At 43.1% G+C, this 24,190-nt stretch overlaps 1 protein-coding gene and 1 long non-coding RNA gene across 7 annotated transcripts; one reads left to right on the top strand and one right to left on the bottom strand.

Annotated features, from left to right (window-relative positions):
- Positions 1-342: 342 nt before the first annotated feature.
- On the bottom strand, positions 343-22,457 carry LOC106607210 (DNA (cytosine-5)-methyltransferase 1.S). Of its 5 annotated transcripts, XM_082976577.1 has the most exons (36): positions 22,169-22,442; positions 18,919-18,991; positions 14,437-14,479; positions 13,757-13,864; positions 13,370-13,619; positions 13,043-13,118; positions 12,856-12,955; positions 12,721-12,761; positions 12,574-12,628; positions 12,408-12,491; positions 12,088-12,197; positions 11,862-11,980; positions 11,622-11,714; positions 11,348-11,499; positions 10,946-11,133; positions 10,585-10,599; positions 10,158-10,341; positions 7,136-7,233; positions 6,620-6,773; positions 6,339-6,454; positions 6,049-6,250; positions 5,755-5,891; positions 4,973-5,152; positions 4,316-4,540; positions 3,918-4,110; positions 3,702-3,792; positions 3,422-3,556; positions 2,979-3,261; positions 2,700-2,841; positions 2,388-2,554; positions 2,118-2,295; positions 1,647-1,842; positions 1,205-1,368; positions 893-1,009; positions 698-800; positions 343-562 (listed from the first exon to the last, which is right to left on the bottom strand). In XM_082976577.1, the coding sequence occupies exons 1-36, from the start codon at positions 22,242-22,244 to the stop codon at positions 525-527; spliced, it is 4,686 nt and encodes a 1,561-aa protein (XP_082832703.1). In that variant the 5' UTR covers positions 22,245-22,442; the 3' UTR covers positions 343-524. The 5 variants fall into 5 exon arrangements, with proteins under 5 accessions (XP_082832703.1, XP_014059408.3, XP_082832704.1 ...); XM_014203933.3 differs by lacking the exon at positions 18,919-18,991 and having other exon boundaries at positions 22,169-22,457; XM_082976578.1 differs by lacking the exon at positions 10,585-10,599 and having other exon boundaries at positions 22,169-22,441.
- LOC106607211 (uncharacterized) lies at positions 14,937-24,055 on the top strand. Of its 2 annotated transcripts, XR_006770227.2 has the most exons (3): positions 14,937-15,083; positions 23,366-23,479; positions 23,629-24,055. It is a non-coding gene; the product is annotated as an uncharacterized LOC106607211 (long non-coding RNA). The 2 variants fall into 2 exon arrangements; XR_001329169.3 differs by having other exon boundaries at positions 23,366-24,055.
- Positions 24,056-24,190: the final 135 nt, after the last annotated feature.

A 24,190-nucleotide genomic window follows, 5' to 3' on the forward strand; every position in this document is an offset into this window, starting at 1 on the left:
CCACTAATAGTCTATCCCTGAGAGGTCAAAGCACAAGTTTCTCTACTTGTCAAGCTGTGTTCATAAGAGGACATTTTTTTACATTTTAGTCATTTAGCAGACGCTCTTATCCAGAGCGACTTACAGTAGTGAATGCATACTTTTTTTTTTTTTTCCTGTGCTGGCCCCCCGTGGGAATCGAACCCACAACCCTGGCGTTGCAAACACCATGCTCTACCAACTGAGCTACAGGGAAGGCTGGACCATGCTACAGACGCACCAATTTTCCCATTGAATGCTTATGTCCCATCGTACTGGTGCGCAGATTTTTGCTGCCAAGACAATGTTACAAGGAGAAGGAACTGCCATTTAATAAGAGCTTTATTTGAAATATTACAACATATAAAAAGTACATACAATTTATTTTCACTTTCCAAACACAGTTAAAATCACATTTAGAAAATCATAAACATGGAATGGTACTGCAGACTGGCCAGCTCATTTAAAAATATCGGGAATTCAGGGGATTGGAATAGGGCCGGGCACTAGTCCGACACCTCCATCTTCTCCTGCTTGAGGTTCTCTGAGGGAGGAAAATGACATAGTATGGATACTGATGACATTCTTCCCATCCACATTAAAGCCACTATCAGTAATTCATCAAAATGTCCAATGAGCAGCAGTAACTACCACAGGATGCACTTTGAGCAGGCCTAACCTTTCTCATTTGTATTGTCATTCTCCTTGATCCGCTCTAAGACACACTTCTTGATCTCTAGTCCAATGGCTCTGGAGAGTGGTGGAGGAACAGCGTTGCCAACCTGGGGGGGCACAAAAACAAAGTGTCACTCCAAGGCATTTTCTAGGAGGGGATTGAATTCCTGATGGAGAACAGAGAGACCAAGTCCAGTACCTGTCTGTGTTTGTCTAGAACGTTTCCAAAGAACCGGTAGGTATCAGGGAAGCCCTGAGAGCGCGCACACTCCCTCACACTGACCACTCTGTGCTGCTCTGGATGCAGGACACGACCCTGAAACGTGACATTTAGTACCCAAAGCATCCAACATTACAGCTCTGCAGGAGAGGGACCCCAATACATTTCTGTAAACTAGTATTTACAACAAACTACAACCACTGTACATGTTATTACATGGCTGTGTCCTGAGGTGAAATGGTCCTAGCCATTCATGAATTCTGCTAGAGCTGGTACAGTATTAGACCTTACCTGCTTGCCCATGGGCTCAGGGTTGGTAACGGTGGTGCTGAAGAAGCCGTCCCACTCCAGCCTGCCGTAGAGGCCGGCCCAGTGGTTGTGGCGGTTCCCCGTGTGGGGCAAACACCAGGGGATCAGAGTGTTGAACTGCCTGTCAGCAGGGTCACAGGGCACCCCTAGAGGACAGATTAGCAATCAGAACATGTCTACAGACAGCATTACAACAACCCCTTGGATTTGCCATCTGACCTGAAAAAGTGCTATAAAAATGAACAGGTTAAGACTATTTGTCAGAGTTATGAACATGCCAACCACTCACTGTTTTAGCCAAGAGGCTAAACTGATTAGGTTGCTAGGGGTTGAAGGTAGCTATTGTATTTGAAACGGGAAAAAATTAAATCCATTAAGCATTTAACAACATTTGTATGGCCTAAATATCCATAAAAGTGAGTACCTCCTGAACAAGTACAAACGCCCCTCAGTGCTCCAGAGCTGCTGCGGCCATTCTTCTTGTCTGGGTGGGTGTAACGGAGCTTCTTGGATGAGGTCCCGTCTCTCAGCCGGACCTCCATGTTGGGCAGGTCCCTCCAGTCAGAGCCAGGTGCCAGGGGGATGTGCCTCATACGGGCTGCTACAAGGGCACTCAAGTCCTGGGAACCAAAGAGGGACTTAGTTGGTTTCAGGGAAAGCTATTGTCCACCCATCCTCGTGACAGTTCTCATTTAACCAAGGTCGTAAGCATAACAGGCACGACAAATCTGCTCCCCAAGTGTGGTGCTCTCTGCTCCTGTAAAAACCAAACAGTTTTTCACTAAGCTGCACTGAGGCAGCCAAGAGACTCCAAAGACCGAGCAACACCTATGGCTGTTCTAACAAGTTACTGCTGAGCCAGCAGGTGATTGTAACTATGAGGCAGCAGCTGTACCTTGCAGATGTGGTCTTTGAGGATGGGCTGGTACTGTGTGCCTCTGATCTGCCTCTGGAACCAGGACTGGGGCTCTCCGTTGTAGGAGATCTCCAGAGCAGACGCGCCGTTGCGGATCTCTGGCAGGTCAGACATGGTGTCCCTGACTGTGATGGTCCTGTACACACCGCCATTACCTCTGAAACAGGAAGGAACAGTCAGAAACTAGACAACCCTTTACATCACAAGCTATACAACCACACGCTTTTACATTGACCGGTGGCTGGTTACCGTGTGACGTTGCTGAAATATTTCTTGTCGTCCACCACCACGTTGAGAGAGCATGCCCGGGGAGCGAACACGTGCAGGGGCTCTGGGTAGCGAGGAAGCTTCTCCCCAGGCGCAGCCGCCAGAATGATGGCCCTGCGCCGCGTCTGAGCCACGCCGTACTGCCCAGCCTGGGAGGAGTGGACAGCAGAGGTCAGGCTTAAGCATATCCCATGATTGACTTTCACAATAACTAAAAACATTGCGTAATACGGCAGACTATTGGATTCATCAATCAGAAAGAAACATGCCAGCTTAAGTTCACTAATAACTCACCTGAAGGACTCCGAATGTGCACTGATAGCCCATGCGGACAAGACAGCGGAGAGTCAGTTTCAGGACCATGGAGCTTTTGAAGGAGACAAAGTTCCTCACGTTCTCAAGCAGGAAGAACTTGGGTCTGTAGTAGTCGCAGTAACTATAAGAGAATACACATTAGGGGAAAAGTATATAACTACACAGCAACCACTTAGACTGGAGCTTCTGTACTTGGACAGATCAATAATATACTCATACATATGTTTATATGGAAACGTGCAAATCTGTTTAACTGACCTGAGATAAGACACCACCAGAGAGTTTTTGAACTTGGAGTAGGTTCTGGAGTTGAAACGGTTCATGCCGCTGAAGCCTTGACAGGGAGGGCCTCCACACAGCATCTCCACATCTCCCTTCTGGGGCAGCCGCTGGCCCAGGGAGTTGGTCTTCTCTCCAGACATCACCAGCTTTAGCAGCACATTGCAGTCCTCTGTAAACACTGTGGTGCCTGGGTTGTTTAGTCTGAAGGCCTGGGCTGCTGGGTCCCACATCTCGATGGCCCACAGAGTCTCAGCGATACCTGACAGGTAGGCGCAACAACAAATTGCAGTCACTATGTGGCCTGACAAACACTTAACTTACTCTTGTAAGAAATTCTACCTGTATATTAAAAAGTTCCCTTGTGGTCACACACACACCTTAGACATTTCCCAAGCTGTAGAAGTGAAGAAACTACTAACCAGCTTGGTGGAAGCCTTCAGAGAGCCCACCGCAGCCAGAGAACACGTCCAGGGTACGCAGCTTGGGCACCTTGGGGTCCTGAGGCTCCTGGTCTGGAGGCTCCTGAGCAGAAGACGACTTCCCTTTGCCTTTACCTGGAGGGCAGGTGGTTTGGAGCCACAGTTACAACAGTATTCAGAGAAGCCTCATGACAAGCCTAAACCTCTAATAGGCAAGAGGACATTTCAAAAGGAGAGAACTACATGACTGATAATAAGTACCACAGAGGAGAGTAGTTACCTTTGCCCTTCCCTTTCCCCTTGCCCTTGTTCACAGCAGAGCGGGCATGGTTGGGTGGGTCCTCAAAGCTCTTGGACTTGGCATTATAAGCCTTTGGGTGAGAAGGAGACCGATATTACCCTCGAGCAAACTTCCTCGAATGAGCATCTCAGCTACATAGCATGCAAGATTAATATGGGAAGTTGCTCAATTGCTTCTCATCTAGTCCAGCCTCACCTCAAGGAAGTAGAATCGGTCAGGTCCGCCTGAGGAGAAATCCTGAACGGTCTCATTCAGGTCCTCTCCGTACTCCACACGACACCGGCCCAGCACCTCCGACATGTTGACTGTCACTTCCTCGTCACTCCAGTACAGCTGGTTAATGTCTGTGTGGTAACCTGCCTTCGCCCCCTTGTGAGTGTTCTCAGGCCTGAGAGGGTGAACATTAAGAGTACAGTAAAACCACAGAAGACAAAATTACAGACAAGCATATATTGGCACCAGTTTACCTAACCTACAGTGAAGAGCTGCATTTTAGGCCAAAATTCTCATTGTACAAAAGTTACTAAATTTGGCATGGATCCAAGGGGTCCTTCTTTTCAAGTTCTACCATGACATTTGACTTGGGTGCTCACCTGTAGAACTTGTACAAGCGCAGTTTGACTTCAGACACATCAACCTTCCCGTTGCTGCGTCTGTGGCAGAAGATCTCCTTGATGCGTCCCACTCTGAAGGGCTCAGGGGCATCCAGGTTGGAGCCCTTGATGTAGTCCGAATGCTTCCTGTAGTACTCTGGGTACAACTCCTCATCCACGTCCTCCTTCCTGTGAGGACGCTTCACTGGACTGGCTGCCTTCACACTGAGCACACAAGAAAATGTTATGATAAGGGGAGTTACAATTACCACAATTACCCCGCAACCCCAACTTTGAATACCACTGATGTAAGAGAATCAACGAGGGGCTTTGCATCCTATGAAAATCATGAACGTGGAAGGTGTCCACGATGTGTTAGCGGAGACAAACTAAAATGCCATGGAGTTGCATTATTTTCTAGAGAATGCATAGAGTCCAGAGTTATTTATGCCTTTTATACCAAGGCTATAATTGAACACATTTGCCACAAGAAATGTTTTCAACATCCACTGAAGTAGACAGCAAGTTTACGAGATCACTACATTGACTAAACAAACAGACTTGCTAGTTTAGCAGACCAAACCTAGCTTACCAATCAGAAACAAGTATTCAACAATGCCATGTATAAGCGTCAGTATTCCTGGATGTTCCACTCACCTGAAGTTGTATGCATCAGGGGGCAGGTAGCAGCTGTCTCCCACCCTGAACTGCTCTCCCTTCAGGCAGGCCAGAGCATATAAGGCCTTGGAGTCGTGGTCCTCGTCCTTTATGGGTTCAAACACCCGAGGAGTCTCCTGTTCTTCCCTCTCCTCAGCCCTACTACAGCTGGCACAGAAGCTGAAATACAGGGGACACGGTAACCCAAGACCAACTTATTAATCCTCCTATCAAATGTCAAACACTTAAAAGGATCATAGACATTGCAAAGTAAGATTCAAGGTCTTTCAAGCACTGAATTGTAATTTGAAGACCTCCATTTGTATTGAATTGCAGTATAGAAGAAAAACAGCATTACCACTTGACAAGCCTTTCCCAAGGCACTATGCATTGGAATTCAACATTTTGCCATTTGAGATGTAGGGTATTGTATCATGTTTCTCAAACAACAACAAAACCACCCAAAATGTCCCTTTGTATGGCAAGCCAAGTTCAAGACAACATCTGATGTCACAATAACCAAACATGGTTTTATCACAACACCAGTCAATTGAAACTGCAGGAAAGAAATGAAAGTCTACCACAAACTTAGCAGAAATGAAATCATTGGAGCATTAGAGCTCATTAAAAAACCTTGGTTACAACAAATTTCAAAAGGACTTTTCAAGAACCACACTGAGAAAATGTCAGCTTTTCAAGGTGTTCCATTACTAGATTTTCAGAGCTCCAAATGTAAGTACTTGACAGCCCTATCAGTGCTTTAAATGTCAATTTTGACTCACTTGTACTTGCAGTCGTCTTGGGGTGTGAAGGTAGGTGGGGTCTCAAAGCGGGCACAGTCTCCTTCATACCACAGCTGGTAGAAGAAATTCTTCCCATTGTCATCGTCAATCACCTTGATGTCCTCTACCATGCCACCCTGAAAACACAGTGGTACGAAATACATCAGTGATGAGGTGCATGGAGTAGTAGCGGTATAGACAATTGGCATGACAATGACTGTAGGAGTTGGAAAGACAGCACGCACAGATCTGGGACCAGGCTAGCAACTCTGCTTAAAGCCAATGAATTCTTACCTCCATGAACCAGCTGTCTGAGGGGGCCTTGTACATGACGTTGACCTTGCCTTCCACGTAGCTCAGCTGCATGTCTTCACAGTCCTCGACCAGGAACAGCTCCAGAGGGTCAGAGGACTCCCCCAGTACAGTATCTGTACCGCGGCAGAACCAGTGGGCATGGAACCACTTCCCATTGTTATCCTCCCACAGGGATGTGATCCTGGAGACCCAAGACAGTCAACACCTGAGCCATACAGAAACCAATAGAAAAGGCTAAGTCAAGATTCTTAAACTGCTATAGAACCTACCTGGCCAGGTAGAGCAGGATTGATGGGTCATCAGAGCTGACAGAAACACAGTCTCCCACCTCCAGCACCTCGTTGTCCATACACGCCTTCATGTAGTACTGCTTCTTCCCCTCAGTCTGAACACAGGAGGGAGAGGAGAAAACCTTTATCCAAGAGCTGTTTGCATTGCAGCAAGTCAGTCAAATTACATAAACATTTTTGATATTACAAGTCTGGTGTACTAAGGGATATTTTGATCAGTTTGAGGTTAAGAACTTCCTACAACACTAAGGAGTACATACTTTAATAGAGTCTCCAACCCAGGTCAGCTTGCCATTGCTCTGCTTCTTAGTCTTGGCCTTGGACACCTTCTTTGAAGGGGCCTTTACAGGCAACAACTCTTCCTCCTCTATGTTCTCATCATCCTCAGCCTCCTTTACTGCCAGATTGGGGCATCTGGTGGGGAAATTACATTGACAAGGGAGCAGATCACATTAGCCAATGAGTTCAAGCCACCACACCTACAACATAAGCGCCCAATTTGAAATAAAGGGCTCTGAAGATGTTCATTAGCTGGCTAGCGTAGCCCCATCCCCAGTTCCACCCCATGGCCCAGTTCACACTTAGTGGCAGTTTTTTTATTTTTATAAAAGAGAGTGGAGTTTGTTTTAACAGTCTCAGAACTGTTTAGCGTTTTTCCAGAATGAGCTCATGGGAAGGAACAGTGTTCTGGAACAAAATGTTATGAGTTCAGAAACAGCCATGGCAGGAACCATTTATCTAGGCAACTAAGGGGCACGAAAAATCAGCTAACTTACCTCCTCTTCTGGCAAGCCTGCTTGCTGCGACCACTACCCCCAAACTTGATCATGTCCTTGCAGGCTGAACACTTGCCACAGTCTGGAACTAGACAAACCTGGAGACAGAAGAATGAGAACATGGAGTGTTTTAAACTAAGGCATTTCATATCAAAGCTGCAGGCTAAAGTTATATCTAGACTTGGTTTCCTCTATCGTAGTCACTCCTCTTTCACCCCAGCTGCTAAACTAACCCTGTTTCAGATGACTATCCTACCCATGCTAGAATACAGAATTGTAATTTACAGATTGGCAGGTAAGGGTGCTCGAGCGGCTAGATGTTCTTTACCATTTGGCCATCAGATTTGCCACCAATGCTCCTTATAGGACTCATCACGGAACTCTATACTCTTCTGTAAACTGGTCATCTCGGTATACCAGTCGCAAGACCCACTGGTTGATATTTGTTTATAAAACCCTCTTAGGCCTCACTCCCCCCCATCTGAGATACCTACTGCAGCCCTCATCCTCCACATACAACACCCATTCTGCCAGTCACATTCTGTTAACTTCTTTGGGATAGGGAGCAGAATTTTCACGGCCGGATAAAAAACGTACCCGATTTAATCTGGTTACTACTCCTGCCCAGAAACTAGAATATGCATATAATTAGTAGATTTGGATAGAAAACACTTTAAAGTTTCTAAAACAGTTTGAATGGTGTCTGTGAGTATAACAGAATTCATATGGCAGGCCAAAACCTGAGAAGATTCCATGCAGGAAGTGCCCTGTCTGACAATTTGTTGTCCTTCTGTTGCATCTCTATCAAAATTACAGCATCTGTGCTGTTACGTGACACTTTCTAAGGCTTCCATTGGCTCTCTAAAGCTGCCAAAAAGTGGAATGGGGTGTCTGCTGTCTCTGGGCAAAGTATAGGAGCAGAGTTTGTAAGTGGTCAGCCTGGGGACAGTGAGACTGGAGATGCGCGGTCACGAGAACTCGCCATTTTTTTCTTTCTCTTTGAATGAATACAACGTTGCCCAGTTGGAATATTATCGCTATTTTACGAGAAAAATAGCATAAAAATGGATTTTAAACAGCGTTTGACATGCTTCTAAGTACGGTAATGGAATATTTTGAAATTTTTGGTCACGAAATGTGCTCGTGCGTTACCCTTCGGATAGTGACCTGAACGCACAAACAAAACGGAGGTATTTGGATATAACTATGGATTATTTGGAACCAAAACAACATTTGTTGTTGAAGTAGAAGTCCTGGGAGTGCATTCTGACGAAGAACAGCAAAGGTAATCCAATTTTTCTAATAGTAATTCTGAGTTTAGGCTGCCCGACGTTGGCGGGTCTGAATAGCTAGCCTTTATGGCCGAGCTATGTACTCAGAATATTGCAAAATGTGCTTTCGCCGAAAAGCTATTTTAAAATCGGACATAGCGATTGCATAAAGAAGTTCTGTATCTATAATTCTTTAAATAATCGTTATGTATTTTGTCAACGTTTATCATGAGTAATTTAGTAAATTCACCGGAAGTTTTCGGAGGGTATGCTAGTTCTGAACATCACATGCTAATGTAAAAAGCTGGTTGTTGATATAAATATAAACTTGATTGAACAAAACATGCATGTATTGTATAACATAATGTCCTAGGAGTGTCATCTGATGAAGATCAAAGGTTAGTGCTGCATTTAGCTGTGGTTTGGGTTTTTGTGACATATGCTTGCTTTGAAAATGGCTGTGTGATTATTTTTGGCAGGGTACTCGGACACAATCTAATGTTTTGCTTTCGCTGTAAAGCCTTTTTGAAATCGGACAATGTGGTTAGATTAACGAGAGTTATCTTTAAAATGGTGTAAAACAGTTGATTGTTTGAGAAAATGTAATTGTGGTATTTTAGTTGGTTTTGTATTTCGCGCCGTGCGATGCCATTGGCTGTTGGCTAGGGGTTCCGCTGGCGGAACGTCTGTCCTCAACAGGTTAAAGGTCCCCAAAGTACACACATCCCTGGGTCGCTCCTCTTTTCAGTTCGCTGCAGCTAGCGACTGGAACGAGCTGCAACAAACACTCAAACTGGACAGTTCTCAATCTCTTCATTCAAAAACTCAATATGGACACTCTTACTGACAGTTGTGGCTGCTTTGCGTGATGCATTGTTGTCTCTAGCTTCTTGCCCTTTGTGCTATTGTCTGTGCCATGCTTTGTGCTGCTACCATGTGTTGCTGCCATGCTGTGTTGTCTTTATGTAGTGTTGTCTCTTGTTGTGATGTGCATTTTGTCCTATATTTTTATGTAATTTATTTTTAATCCCAGCCCCCGTAGGAGGTTTTTGGTAGGCCATCATTGTAAATAATTTGTTCTTAACCGACTTGCCTAGTTAAATAAATGCTTCAATTATGAACAGGAGACCAATTAGTTGCACAAGGGTTTAGCTAGTTCGCTTGGCAGAAGGTTTGCACTTACAGGAGTGTTTATGGTCCTGCGCCCAGATATCTAAGTGATTACTTTCCTCGTGTTAGGGATGCACACAATCACAGCACCAGATCAGGTGTTGCTGATGTGTGCTTATAGAGGTTCAGCAGTAATGCTGGGAAAGGTACTTTCTTGTATACTGGAGCCTCAGAATGGAATGAGTTGCCTCTGCCTATAAAAACAACGTCCTCTCTGGACAGCTTTAAAAATATGTTTGATGTCCTCTGTGCCCATATGAATAACCCCTATGATGTAACTGGAATGATGAGATAGATGTTCTTCTTTTATGTTTTATTATTTCACTGTCATACTGTGTTAGATCTTGTCTAGCCATCTTGTCTCAAGAGGACCACAATGGAAATAAGTCCCAGACTTTGTGTGTTATCCTCAAATAATTGTATTAATGTGCATGTATGGCTTTTAAGTTGTGTGCTTGTTTTTTTTTTTTTATATTTAAATTGTCAAATTAATCAACTAAAACACTTATTCAAAGTGCAATTAAATAAGGCTCCTCAAAGTCTTGGCTCAACCTCATTCAGATTGGCACTTAGTAAGTTACCTCACAGACACCGCAGCGCTGGCGTTTGGTTCCTCCATCCTTCTCATTCTGATCAATCTGGTCAGAGAAGAAAGTATCAAAGATCTTGTAGACCAGCTTGGTGGTAGTCGCTCTAGTGGGCCCTCCTTTGCTGTCCTTCTCAATCTTGGTGGGATGGCGGATGGCCTGTCTTCTAGCAGCTCTCCTATGAAGGGAAAGAAGCAGGTGGTTGGGTGTTGTGCTAATGCAATCAATTATTATAAATGTTGTAATGCTGTGTTCAAGCTCTCAACAGCCAAAGCAGCCATGCAATTTTTTTTTATGACAAACAGCACAAATTGGGATGAGCTTTACAGTTCACCAAATTGCTCTATGACAACACATTTGTTGCAATGCACACCAAACAAGCCAAGGATATTTTCAGACCGAAGGGCTGTAGAATACCTACCAGTACAACAGCATGCTGCATTAGGGAATGTCAAGAGGAGTGTTAAACACCAGGGATCAGAGGGAACAGACAGCAGGGAGACAAACATAACCCCCTTATTGTCCCCAACACAAATCAAGGCTGGACATTTAACTTTACGGTTTCAACATAAAATGAACCACAGCCAATTAGACTGAAGTGCATCTGCAATCCAGCTCTTGACCGACAGACAGTCTGCCATTTTAACTTCATGATAAGAGTTAGGATTCTCTTCCATCCACACAGCCTAGTGAGAAGCAGACAGCACTACAGGGAAGGGGGGGGGGTGCTTATAAACAGCAAGTCTGCTGCAACATCAGACAATACCAGGTCCTATCATTACCTCTTTCCCAGGGTGACCCCAGCCAGCTTGATCAGGTCCCTCATGCAGGGGGTGACGATGATGGGCTGCTCGTCAGAGTCCCCGGCCTCGTCGTAGCTCTCCACCTGCTCCACCACGAACTGGGCGTGGCGCAGCAGCGTGTCCTCTGTGAAGCGGTTGAAGTTCAGCCCAGCAGGAGGCACTGTGGTCTTAGGGGCAAAGAGGAGAGCTGGCGAGTCAAGTCAGTGCTGAAGCTAATGTTGCCATGTGTGAAGATTTGGGCCATGTTCATTAGGCACCAAACAGAAAAAGAACTACCTGCACTTATCCAATAATAAACTGTAGTTGCAACACTGAAACATTTTTGCACTAATGAACACGACCCTGGTCAAGCGTCTACACCAAACAATCTTAGTATTTTACCTCGATCTTGTTGAGGAGGTCCTCATAGCTGACGTCAGGGTTCTTCTGCAGGAACTCCACCACCATCTTGCTCATGTAGATCTTCTCCTGCATCACGGCGAAGATGGGGGCGTACTCCTCCCTGGGATCCATCAGGATGTAGTCAGCAAAGGCTGGAGATGGGGAAAGAGGTCATGGGTTAGAGGTCAGAGTCATATACATCATGAGTATAGGAATTAGGCTAATGTTTTAACGTTCAATCCACTTAAAACCTAAAGGAAGATCTTGAGATTACCTGTAGTGAATCCAATTAAGGCTTTCTCTCCTCCGTCAAAACCAGTGATCCACCAGGCGTTGATGGGACCAAGCTTTTTGGCAGGAACCCCACCTAGAAAAATAGCAGTACAGTAGTTAGCCATAGATACACCACTCAAGTATATCTTACATAAAATGGTTTAGTAAAGATTGTAAATCAACTATGGTTGGAGGAAAACAAGTATATAAACAGTTAGTGTGAAAAAGGTCAGGGCCATACCATCCATGCAGGGGTTGTCATCATAGATGGGCTTGACTGCACAGCTGAAGTACAACTCAACATTCTTCTCAATGAGCCCAGAGTCAAATGGACACAGGTGGCCACGCTTGTCATAAACACTGCAACAAAGAACAGTTCACTTTTACCAAGGTGACAGCAAAAAACATGCACTAAAAGGCTGATGCTGTATAGAATTTTGAAGGGACAGCATGAAGGGACCACTCACCAGAAGTTGGTAATCTTGTGCTGGGGTAGTTCTTCGTAGTTCTCAAAGCCGTCTTCGTTTGAGTCAAACAGAGAGAGGCGCTCATCTGTTAACATTTCTGGCTCATCCAGCTGTAAGTATACAAACATAATCAAGAAAAGTCATTGTTCTACCAGTCAATCAATGAAATCATGACAACTAGAATAGATCCATATTGTTTTACTCTATAAAATCCTATTTAGTGCAAGTCATCATTCAACAAATATCCAGTTGGCACTAATGACATGTTAAAATGGCACCGTATCACATTTTCTTTAGTATAACAGCCTCGAGTTTCTCACCGCATTATCAGGATCTCCCTGAAATAACTTGAGGTCCGAGTCATCCAGATACTGCCTGCAGTCTGGACATTTAGGGGGTGGAGTCTGAAACAGATGAGCAGCGACAATGACATTGCAACTCTGCTCCGAAATTATATAACAGCTTGAGTGCAGGAATGGGCCTCACCTTAGCTGCAGGCACTGCCTTCATTTTCTCACTAGTGGCATCCTCTGCAACTGGCCTGAGAAGAGAGGATGGAGACAGTCAATGCAAATTGGAGGAAGGGTGTGGCCAATTGAATGGGGGGGGGGGTTAAAAGGTGAAAGGTCTTACTTATTGTCTGGCTCCACTTTAAAACGCTTCTCTTTTTGTGTCTACAACAGAAAGGCCTGATTAGGAGGTGCATTGATTAATAAGAGTAAATCACATGGTCTGAGTGACAGGTGGCACACAATAAGATCACCTCACCTCTTCCTCTGTGTCCCGCTCTACTTTCTCTTCCACTTCTCTATTTGTAACCTCTCCATTCGTAACCTCTCCATTCACCTCATCAGACTTGCGCTTCTGACTGCAAGGGAGCAAGGGGAAAGTTTATTCATGAGCAGAATGCATAAGACCCTGAAAGGTTAAGGGAAACAGATGAGTTCCTACTGACACGTTGGAGAACATTGATAAGATGGTCGGTTGTTTCCCGGAGACAGAGTTTCTTGTGACCCTGGAACCAGGAGATTCTGGACAAAAGTAAAGAAACAATGTTTTATTGTTTAAGGATTTGGAATTGATTGCACATGCATCCATGTGCCTCAACACATGGTCATTTCCCAAAATGTACAGTTCTATAAGATGTGTTTGGGGTTTTACAAGTTGCTTGGTCAAACAATTAGATGGACATAAATCTTTCAGAGCACGAGACATAACAGAAAAGGGATACTGTATAGATTAATCCAGGGAGAAATTGATGTCCCCAGCCACTCCTACTCACTCTTGGGCTCAGAGTCTGACTTGCTCTTCCGTCCTCCCTTTCCTTTGGGGGCAGAAGGAGACTTCATGACATCAGCCTCTTTGGTGTCCATGATTCCCTCTTCATCCTCTTCCTTGTGATAGTCACCATTTGCTGCAGAGCCATTTGTTTTGCCATTCTTGCAGTTCTGTTCCACAACATCACCGTGTGAGCCATTCTCCACACACAGCTCACGTCCCAATAGGGCCTTCACCTTAGAGAGGTAGCCATCCTGAGGGGAACATGTAGGCCCTGGTCAAAAGCACTGCACTATATAGGAAATAAGGTGCCATTTTGGACAAACCCAAAGATACTATTTCTATGGAGTGAGTGGATTCGTTAGATTGACAGGATACAGCCACAACTCACCATTGAGATCTCTGAACTCTTCATCTTGGCTTTCAGGCTGCTGAGCTGGTCCTGGGCATCCGCATGCAGGAAGTCCTGCACCAACTTGACCTTTTCTTTGACACGGTCCTATGAGTTAAATAAACTGGTTTAAGACATGCTTTGGAAGGTGCTACCCATCCAAGTTATTTTAAGTGCTTAGCCACAAGCTCTTCACTCACCTACTGTGAGGAAGACAATCAAGCATGAGGTCTTATACCAACAGGCTCTGAGACAGTTTGTAGCTACAAGCCATGAGAATGCTGAACACTAAGTAGCTCTCCACACACACACACAGGCACTCATCCACACACTAAATAATGCACAATGTAAACATCTGCCCCCCAATCCCCAAAACAGGTGTAAATATTAGACTGCAGATCGTGCATTCTTGTATTATACTTATGCTCAAATGTTTATTCTAGTCTGAGCCATTTACTTTCGCTTGTATTATTTCTTATTGTCGAGAAGGAATAGGCAAGTAAGCATTTCGTTGGACGATGTATACCATGTGTATCTTGTACATACGACTAATACAACTTCACAAAGGATGGTCATGATCGGCTTTCTGGACATTAGTCAACGATGAAATAACAGAAAACGTAAATAAGTCTGTAGCAACCCGAAACCAAATGTCAAACTTGGTAGTTCAGGTCACTCACCTCATCTGAGATCCCATCTTCATCTTTTTCCAACACCGCCAGCCTGTAAACAAACAAACAAAAAAAGTGTTACTTACTTGCTACAATGACCTAAACATGAACATAGTCAAATCCAACATATTAGCATGGCACAACTTGTTGACAGGTCGCTGACGCTAAATGTTAACGCTATCTAGCTAATTAGCTGGACACTTGAATGTGAACCCGACTTGATTTTGAATTCCTATCCTAGCTACTGTACCAAGCATCGAACAAGAAGCCAGCTAGTCTAATGTTATCATGCTGTAAACAGACCATGTAGATCGCTATCCGTTTTGAGTTGCTAACATTTCACAAATAGTCGATGATAACTAGCAAGCTAACAATTAGAGCGATAACGCGAACGTTAACATTAGTTAGCCAACTGGGAAATAAAAACATGCATGAAACCAATATTGAAGCGAGGCAACAGCTGACATGAGCCAAAATGTATCATTTGGCGCCAAATCTATTCCCAAGCACAACGCATCTTTGGTACAGTTAAATAGCTAGACATGGCATAGGAAAACCGTGGAAGATGCTAGCTAGCTATCCAGTTAGCCGGGACATTTCAGCGTGACAAAATTAATTCGCAGTATTGTACATGGAATGGTGGATCGTGTGATGCGGTGAGAATAAGAATACTACCCCATGCCATGCATGTGTGTTTATTTGACAGGACAAAGGGTGAACTGAATGCAGTGCGCTGCAAGCTAGCTAGCCGAACATGACAGCACTACAACATTACATTTGCGCTAGCTAGCTTGTAACGTTACCTTTTCCTGACATCCACTGGCAGAGACAAGGAGGTATTGGCTGGCATTTCAAGTGTGAGCGTGATAGACTAAAATATAAAACTCGTTTAGATAAAAAAAACAAGAAAAGACAACAAAGAATCGTTAAAACGATGTGCTAAAATCAGAGCTCTCTGAAAAACAATGTGTGTGGCATCTGTTGTAGGCTAGCTCTATGCAGTTCAGGCGCGCGGGCCGTCTTTTCGCGCGGAAACCCGGGCATTTTGGGCTTTACCATTACGTTGATGTATAGGTGAAACGCATGGAGAATATGGGATCAAATTTCATTAATACATGTATCGATTAAAGTTTTGAACAACTTTTACATTGATAGTACAATTAAATAATACATTAGCATTGGCTGTTTGTTTCATAGTATGTTTTCACCTCTCTATGGAATATTGTAAATTGTTGACACCCCCATTGATTTGCCTACTACGAAACTTCGTTCACCACAATGCACATGATTTTTTTCGAGGGAAATCGAGGAAAGATACAAATGCAATCGGATTGCTAGTGATAATGGTTGATATTTTTTTTTTTACTTATCAGAGAGACATAGCTGGCTTTATAAATGTATTTTTTATGGTGACCTGCTGTACAACTAACGCCTCATGTCCACGAGATGCCGCAAACTCTTTGACATTGAAGTCATTCAATGTCAAAGGAGAGCAGTACGAACGCTACGTTAGGGATGCCGCACTAGGTGGTGGTACGTTCTGTATCAATATTTTGAAAACGCATATGCATCTGGTGGACATGGGGCAACTTGGCAAACGCACACGTGGCGATGGCGGGGGTGTGGTTTGTTTATTTATGGGTAATTTCAGTGGCAACAGAAACGGCATTTGAATGCCATCATTTTTTATTTGTATCTTGAAATTGAATTGAATTTTTTTTTTGTAACGCAGAAATTTTATTCAGAAATTGAACTTATTTAATGATTTCAAACTGAATTGAATGAATATTGCATTCAGTTTTACAATTCAATTGAATATTCAAATTAAATATTTATATATTCAGTTTCAATGTTGTAGATATTGCATTCACTGTCTGTGTACCTGGTTTACAAACTCATTTCAAGTTGATATAAATTCTTATATTAAACTTCTCAGATGCATTCAAATTTCAAATTCAGTTCTATAAATTCAGATTGAAAACCAGAGACAACATCCTGGTGCTTGACTTGGTCTGAAATAGGTGCCGGTACTCAATTTGGGTGCAGGTACTGTTTATATTTAGGTCCAGAAGCTCCACAATACTTTTGAGCTAATCTTTTCTGAAAGTAACATGAGCTCAAGCAGTAGAACATTTGAAATGCTGGTACTCAGCTCTGGTGAGCTCCTGCCCAAGTCAAGCGCTGCTACTTTGCCAGCCAGGAAAGGTAGAGGAGGACAGATTAAAGACTGTGTTAGCACACTTAGCTAAAGCTTATAGAGACCCACATTGGAAGTGTCATAATACCCATAAAACCTAGCAGTCAAACGGTTCCAATTGTTTTTCCACAGGGGATTTTAGAAACACTTCAAAATAAGGGCTGTGTTTTTTGTAGGTTTACCCTGGCGTGACATTTTGATAACCATTTAAATCTCTCAGAGAAGGTGACTTTTCTCAATATATTCGTCTCTATTTACTCTCAGATTAGAAAATGCTAATTAGCATCAAAGTAGACATCATGCAAGACTACAAATCCCTGCAAGCTCCTGCACATCATCTCTAGCTGACACCTTTGCTAACGGGTATTATATCAATTTAAAACTTGCACAAGACAGAATTGTCAATTTAAAAGACATTTTGCCAATTTATTCATTACTACATGGTAGTTAATCTAGAGATTCTTAGCTTTGCCTCGATTAGGCAGTATCATCCAGATCATCGTGGCATTTGTAGTTCATTAGTATTTCATTTTGGGGGATTAAATACAGGTAAATATATTGATAAAAGTCACCTTGTCCTATGGAGATTTACAGTTATCAAAACGTCACACCAGGGTAAGCCTACACAAAACACAGCCATTATTTTAAGTGTTTCTAAAATCCCCTGTGGGGAAAATGAACAGTGGAAAAAAGATTAGAACCATTTTCCCGTTTTGACTGTTAGGTTTTTAATGGGTATTATGACTCACACTGTGGTACTCTATATGGATAAATTCAGGAAGTTCAAAAGGACTGCACCCTGCTTGGTTATCAAGTACCGCTTAAAGTACCGGGGCCCTCATTTATCGATGTTGCATAGAAAAGCTTCTAAATTAACTGTACGAAAAAATGTTTAAAGTTCGGAAGTACAAAAAGTTTGGTATTTATCAATTGCTCGTACGCTTGATTTACACACACCTGTAAGTATTTTGCCTTGATAAATTAGACACGGTCTAAAACACTGTGCTAGTGCATGTGAAGTCTCATTTACATGTGAAGTCTCATTTACATAAAGAACCACCCTAAATGACCATTTATGGTCACAAACCTTCCCTTTAAAGCTGCAAGAAATGTCACTAATTTCTGTTCGCCAACATGGAGAAATCAAAGAAAAACACTTTTTCGGACGCAGAAATAGAACCTTTGATCACCAAAGTGGAAGCAAAACAAGCTATACTTTTTGGAGCACTCAGCAATGGCTTGACAAATAAGAAAATAAATATTGCTTGGGAGCAGGTTAGTGCTGTGGTAAATTCTGCCTCATCTGACAGTTAATGAAATTTAAAAGAAATGGTTTGATTTAAAAACATATGCCCAAAAAATATTATGATCCAAAAAAGGGATAAGTGCAACAGGAGGAGGGCAGAGTGACTCTTCACTGTCTGCTATGGACCAGCGCATTGGCAGCATAATTGGAGAGACCTCACACGGAACCCAAACCGGCTGCGCGCGTGCGCCATCATGAATAAATGTATTTTGTCCCCCCACACCAAATGCATGTTAAAATATCAAAACAAACTCTGAACCAATTACATTACGAAAAGCATTAAACCTTTATGGCAATTTAGCTAGCTAACATGCACTTGCTAGCTAATTTGTCCTATTTAGCTAGCTTGCTGTTGCTAGTTAATTTGTCCTGCGATATAAACATTGAGTTGTTATTTTACCTGAAATGCACAAAGTCCTCTACTCTGACAATTAATCCACACATAAAACGGTCAACCGAATCGTTTCTAGTCATCTCTCCTAGGCTTTTTCTTCTCTTGACTTTATATTGCGATTGGCAACTTTCAGAAATTAGGTGCATTACCACCACTGACCTCGTTCGTCTTTCAGTCCCCCGCGTGGGTATAACCAATGAGGAGTTGGCACGTGGGTACCTGCTTCTATAAACCAATGAGGAGATGGGAGAGGCAGGATTTGCAGAGCGATCTGCGTCACAAATAGAACTGACTTCTATTTTAGCACTTGGCAACGCAGACACTCGTTGGCGCGCGAGCACTGTGGGTGCAATTAATTGAATAATATAGATTTCTAAATTGATTTTGCTTCACGCACGCGACGCGAGCAATGTAGTCAGCCTGTGATGCAGTACTGAAACAACAAGAGATCAACACATCAATTATTGGACTCAAACAGCAGCTGGAGGATGTACGCAACGGCCTGAGAGAGAAATCAATCATTGAAAGAATTTGTTGATTGTGTCAAACAATCACTCCACTGTTGTTCTTGTGCGTGCGTGGACTTGGTTGTACCTTGCCTCTTGTTGGTTTGAGGGGTTTGTGAGGGGAGTCATCAGCCATGTTTTTAATGGGTAGCCCCGGTCTCCTGCAGTTATGAACACAACATTCAGTTTCCCAGTAGAGGTCTAACATGGCAAATAAAACATAAGTCACTTACCAATAAGCCATCCATCCTCAACGGCTCCTTCTTGGAGGTTAAGGCTGACTGAACTGTTCTGCGCAATGAATGAATCATGTTTCCCACCTGGCCATTTGGCCACTACATTCAACGAAGCCAAATGTGAATCACAGATGACCTGCACATTGACAGAATGGAAACTTTTTCTGTTGACGAAGTTGAATTCGTTCAATGATGGTGCTTTCATTGCGATGTGGGTGCAGTCAATTGCTCCAATGACATTGGGAAATCCAACTATGGTATGGAAATCCTTTTTCACTCTGGCCTGTTGCACAGCAGTGTACGGAAACGATGCATTGTGGGGTCAATGAAATAATGCCATGAAGGACTGCAGGCAATATTCGGCTCATGCGTGGTTGTGAAATGCCAGACCGATCCGCAATCTCCCGTTGGAATGTTCCAGTGGCCAAAAATCCCAGGGTGGAGAGGACTTGTGTGTGCACCTGGATGGCATTGGTGCGTTTCGTCTCCCTTTCTAATACTAGAGAGTGTTGGTTGCAGAGATACAAGCCAAGCGTCACTCTCAGCAAAAAAATCTGCACGCTCATTGGAAACACGCTCCCTGCGTAATGCAGCTTATGCCAGATCTTCCAATGCAAGATTTGCCATTTTGGACAAGTCACAACGCCTCAGTGTTGCCTTTTATATTATTTAACTGGTTTAACTAAGTTGCCTCCAACCTTACATTCCACTCTCTTTCTAATTGACTTTATTATTCAATTAGGCTTAAATGGTTTCATGTTTATGAATTTCATAGCACCCTGAGAAAACTATTTGTAGCTGAAGTGTCTATAAAAATAAATACATCAATAAACTATTCATGTATTATCTTTTTCTTCATAGTTTATGATTTGGTCCAGTATGTTAATCTGTTCTCCATTTGGTGGATGGTATTTCATTAGCAGTTTGACTTTTCTACCACAAGGTGCTGTGGGTACGCATGGTCAGAGGTTTGCTTAAATTTACACACATTCTCAAGTATCAGTACAAATGGATAAATCCCACACTTTGCTTAGAAATGATCGCACGCATGGTTTACGAACATTTCTGTTTGCACGCAACACTGATAAATGAGGGCCCAGGATGATATCTCTGGTTTTGAATCTGAATTTAGAAAACTGAATCTGAATGCATCTGAGAAGTTGAATACAGTGCATTCGGAAAGTATTCAGACCCTTTGACTTTTTCCACATTTTGTTACGTTACAGCCTTATTCTAAAATGTATGAAAAAATACACAAAAAAAAAAAAATCGAATCAATCTACACACACTGCCCCACAATGACAAAGCCAAAACAGGTTTAGACATTTTTGCAAATTTATTTTTAAAAAGAGGGGGGAAAAAACATGATTTACATAAGTATTCAGACCATTTGCTATGAGACTCGAAATTAAGTTCAGGTGCATGCTGTTTCCATTGATCATCATTGAGATGTTTCTACAACTTGCTTGGAGGCCACCTGTGGTAAATTCAATTGATTGGACATGATTTGGAAAGGCACACCTGTCTATATAAGGTCCCACAGTTGACAGTGCATGTCAGAGCAAAAACCAAGCCATGAAGTCGAAGGAATTGTCCGTAGAGCTCAGAGACAGGATTGTGTTGAGGCACAGATCTGGGGAAGGGTACCAAAACATTTCTGCAGAATTGAAGGTCCCAAGAACACAGTGGCCTTCATTGTTCTTAAATGGAAGAAATTTGGAATGACCAAGACTCTTCCTAGAGCTGGGTGTCCGGACAAACTGAGCAATCGGGGGAAGGGCCTTGGTCAGGGAGGTGACCAAGAACCCTATGGTCACTCTGACAGAGCTCTAGAGTGTCTCTGTGGAGATGGGAGAAAATTCCAGAGGGACAACCATCTCTGCAGCACTCCACCAATCAGGCCTTTGTGGTAGAGTGGCCAGATGGAAGCCACTCCTCAGTAAAAGGCACATGAAATCCTGCTTGGAGTTTGCCAAAAGGTACCTAAAGACTCCCCGACCATGAGAAACCAGATCCTCTGGTCTGATGAAACCAAGATTTAACTATTGGGCCTGAATGCCAAGAGTCACATCTGGAGGAAACCTGGCACCCTCCCTATGGTGAAGCATGGTGGTGGCAGCATTATGCCGTAGAGATGTTGCTCAGCAGTAGGGACTGGGAGACTAGTCAGGATCGAGGGAAAGATGAACAGCACAAAGTACAGAGAGATCCTTGATGAAAACCTGCTCCATAGCGCCGAGGACTTCAGACTGGGGTGAAGGATAACCTTCCAACAGGACATTACCCAAAGCACACAGCCAAGACAACGCAGAGTGGCTACGGGACAAGTCTCTGAATGTCCGTGAGTGTCCCAGCCAGAGCCCGGACTTGAACCCGATCGAACATCTCTGAAGAGACCTGGAGCAACACTCCCCATCCAACCTGACAGAGTTTGAGAGGATCTGCAGAGAAGAATGAGAGAAACTTCCAAAATACAGGTGTGCCAAGAAGACTCAAGACTGTAAACGCTGCCAAAGGGGCTTCAAAGTACTGAGTAAAGGGTCTGAATTCTTATGTAAATGTCATTTCAGTTTAATATTTTTTTTTTAATTTGCAAAAAATTCTTAACCTGTTTTTGCTTTGTCATAATGGGGTATTTTGTGTAGATTGATGAGGGGGGAAAAACTATTTCATCTATTTTAGAATACGCATTTCTATCTGAATGCGGTGCCTCAGATGAAATAAGCCGCCGTATTTCATTCATTATCAATGGAGAAAGCTCAAAACTGCGGAGGACAGCAGAGAGGGGGATGGTGGGATTTGTGTGAAGCATAAACACCATCAGAGGTTCAAGCACTCGCCGTAATCAGCAGGATATGAAGAGTACACAACCATTCTAGGAGGCACTCTGCCACAAATGTGCTCATTTGATCTTTTCCAGCACCAAACAGCGTGGTGGCGTGGCGAGTCGATCTGCAAATCTAATCTAGGCAAGCAGTGAGGAGCGCACATAGCAATACAGGCTCCAGACATCACAAGCCAGCAAAAAGAAACAAGTTACACACTCATAGACACACAACCTCGTGTGATGGATAGCTGTCGGCTATATTAGCCACGACTTACCGTTCTTTGGTGCAACTTCAAATGTCGAACAAAGTTGGAAATTGTTGCGCCTCCGTCTGTAATTTTTCCCCCGCATGTTTTGCAAGTTGCAATCCGTTTTTTGTTGATACAGCGTCGTCTTTATATCCGAAAATAATACTTTTGGGTATCATCATTCCAAGGGCTCCATCTGAATTCACCCGCCGATGTTCCTCTACACTGCCACGCACAATTTGATTGGCTGCTGTCCGATTCAAACTAATCCGTTAAATGAAGAGTTGATGCGCTGCATAATTTTTGTATATTTGGGCTTGGGGAGGGTATGAAGTCAGGTCGAGTCACAAGGCTCAAGTCACGAGTCATTGGTGTCAAAGTCGAGTTGCAGTCATCATATTTGTGACTCGAGTCCACACTTCTGGAACATAGTGTCTTTATTGATAAAAAAAACGTGTTCTATATTAAAGGGTACTTCGTTTAATATAACAGGCTTTTAAAATGTAATATTGGTGCACAATTTCTACTTAAAATATCAAAGGCACTCAAAAGGGACTCATTTCGTGGAACGACCAGTACACAATAGCAACATTGTCTATTGTCGAAAAACAAACCTAAATAATTGCAAGTGTGTGCAGTAAAATGTAATTAAAATCATCACAGAACCATTGAGCACATAACATAAGCCAGCATCTCTTCATATTTATTTTGGGTAGGACAAATGGAACGAATAGATATACATAGATCTATATTATTTGCATTATGCAACCGAAAACTAAAGTTAATAATGAATGTGTTGAAATACAAAGTATCCATTAATAAAAAAATAAAAATAATAATTCATACACATACCCAACATATGACAGAAATTAGTGCAGTGAATGAAAGTGAAATGTACACGTAAAATTAAAGTCTGTTTCACCACAAGGTGGCACTAGTTCATTACGGTTGTGCAGTGAATTTCTCGAGGCTGAGAGCATATGAGCTCCTTTGTGTGTGTTTTTTTTGCTGTGATATATCTATACAGGAATGTGCAGCTGACTCCAAGTGACTGTATGTTTTAAACTCGCAAGTGTGCAGTCTTGTTTTCCCTAATGTGGATGCCTGTTTGTGGGTGTGCCTGGCATGAGTGTGTTCATGTCTTTTTAAGCATATGCAGCTGTTTCAGTTGAGCTTTATGCACACAACGTAACCCTTTATGCCTTTTGTGTTCTTCACCTACAGGTTTCTGGACTCTGTCATATCTTGCTGCTGATCGCTGGAAATTCTTGGCCACGTTCCCAGCAGCGCAAGGTCATGGCTAAAAGGGATCCATCTTTTGTCATATTAACTTCAAAAGTAAATGTTTGCATTTTACAAAACCCTTTTCCTAACCTTAACCTAAGTCTCATAACCTGCTACGTTAATTATACTAACCTGCTGCATAAGTTCTAGCCTGCTACGAAAATTAAATTAAATTAATTTGACAAAAGCTGCATCCCTTCTAGCCATGGCGCACCGCAGCCTCCTGGGGCTGATTTAGCCAATGTTCCCACCCAGGAATCCAGGACTTCTGACAGCAACCAGGCCAGACTCCGTCAGCCTCTCCCGGGCTGTGGCCCAAGGCCAGCCAGGAACCTGTCCCTCAAAAGGCTGTCTCCCGTCTTCATGGAGCTCCCAGAGAAACAGCCACTCTCTTTTCTTTAATGACAATTTCTCAAAACTGCCTGCCACACCCCATTTGTTTTCTCTCCCCCCTGACCTCTCCCGCCCCACATGGTCTGGAAGCAGTTAAAACCATGCTGTTAGATGTGAAGGCCAAGGTTAAATGGGGACAGTTTAATGGCAACATTTGAACAGAGCTTTTTCATGTTGAAACAAGTATTTTTTAGACTTTGTTAAAGCTTGTTTGGATTAAATATCAGTTTTCGATTACACCTCGTGCAGCCATGTGTGATTTTGAAAGATGGCAATAGGCCTGGAAAGTGAAACGTATCAGGACATGTTTTTCCACATACAATACATGAACAAATATGAACTTGTGTGCACACATTCACTTTGTTTAAAAAC

The sequence above is a fragment of the Salmo salar genome, chromosome 06 (genome assembly GCF_965601325.2).
Source record: "Salmo salar chromosome 06, fSalSal1, whole genome shotgun sequence".
Lineage (NCBI taxonomy): Eukaryota > Metazoa > Chordata > Actinopteri > Salmoniformes > Salmonidae > Salmo > Salmo salar.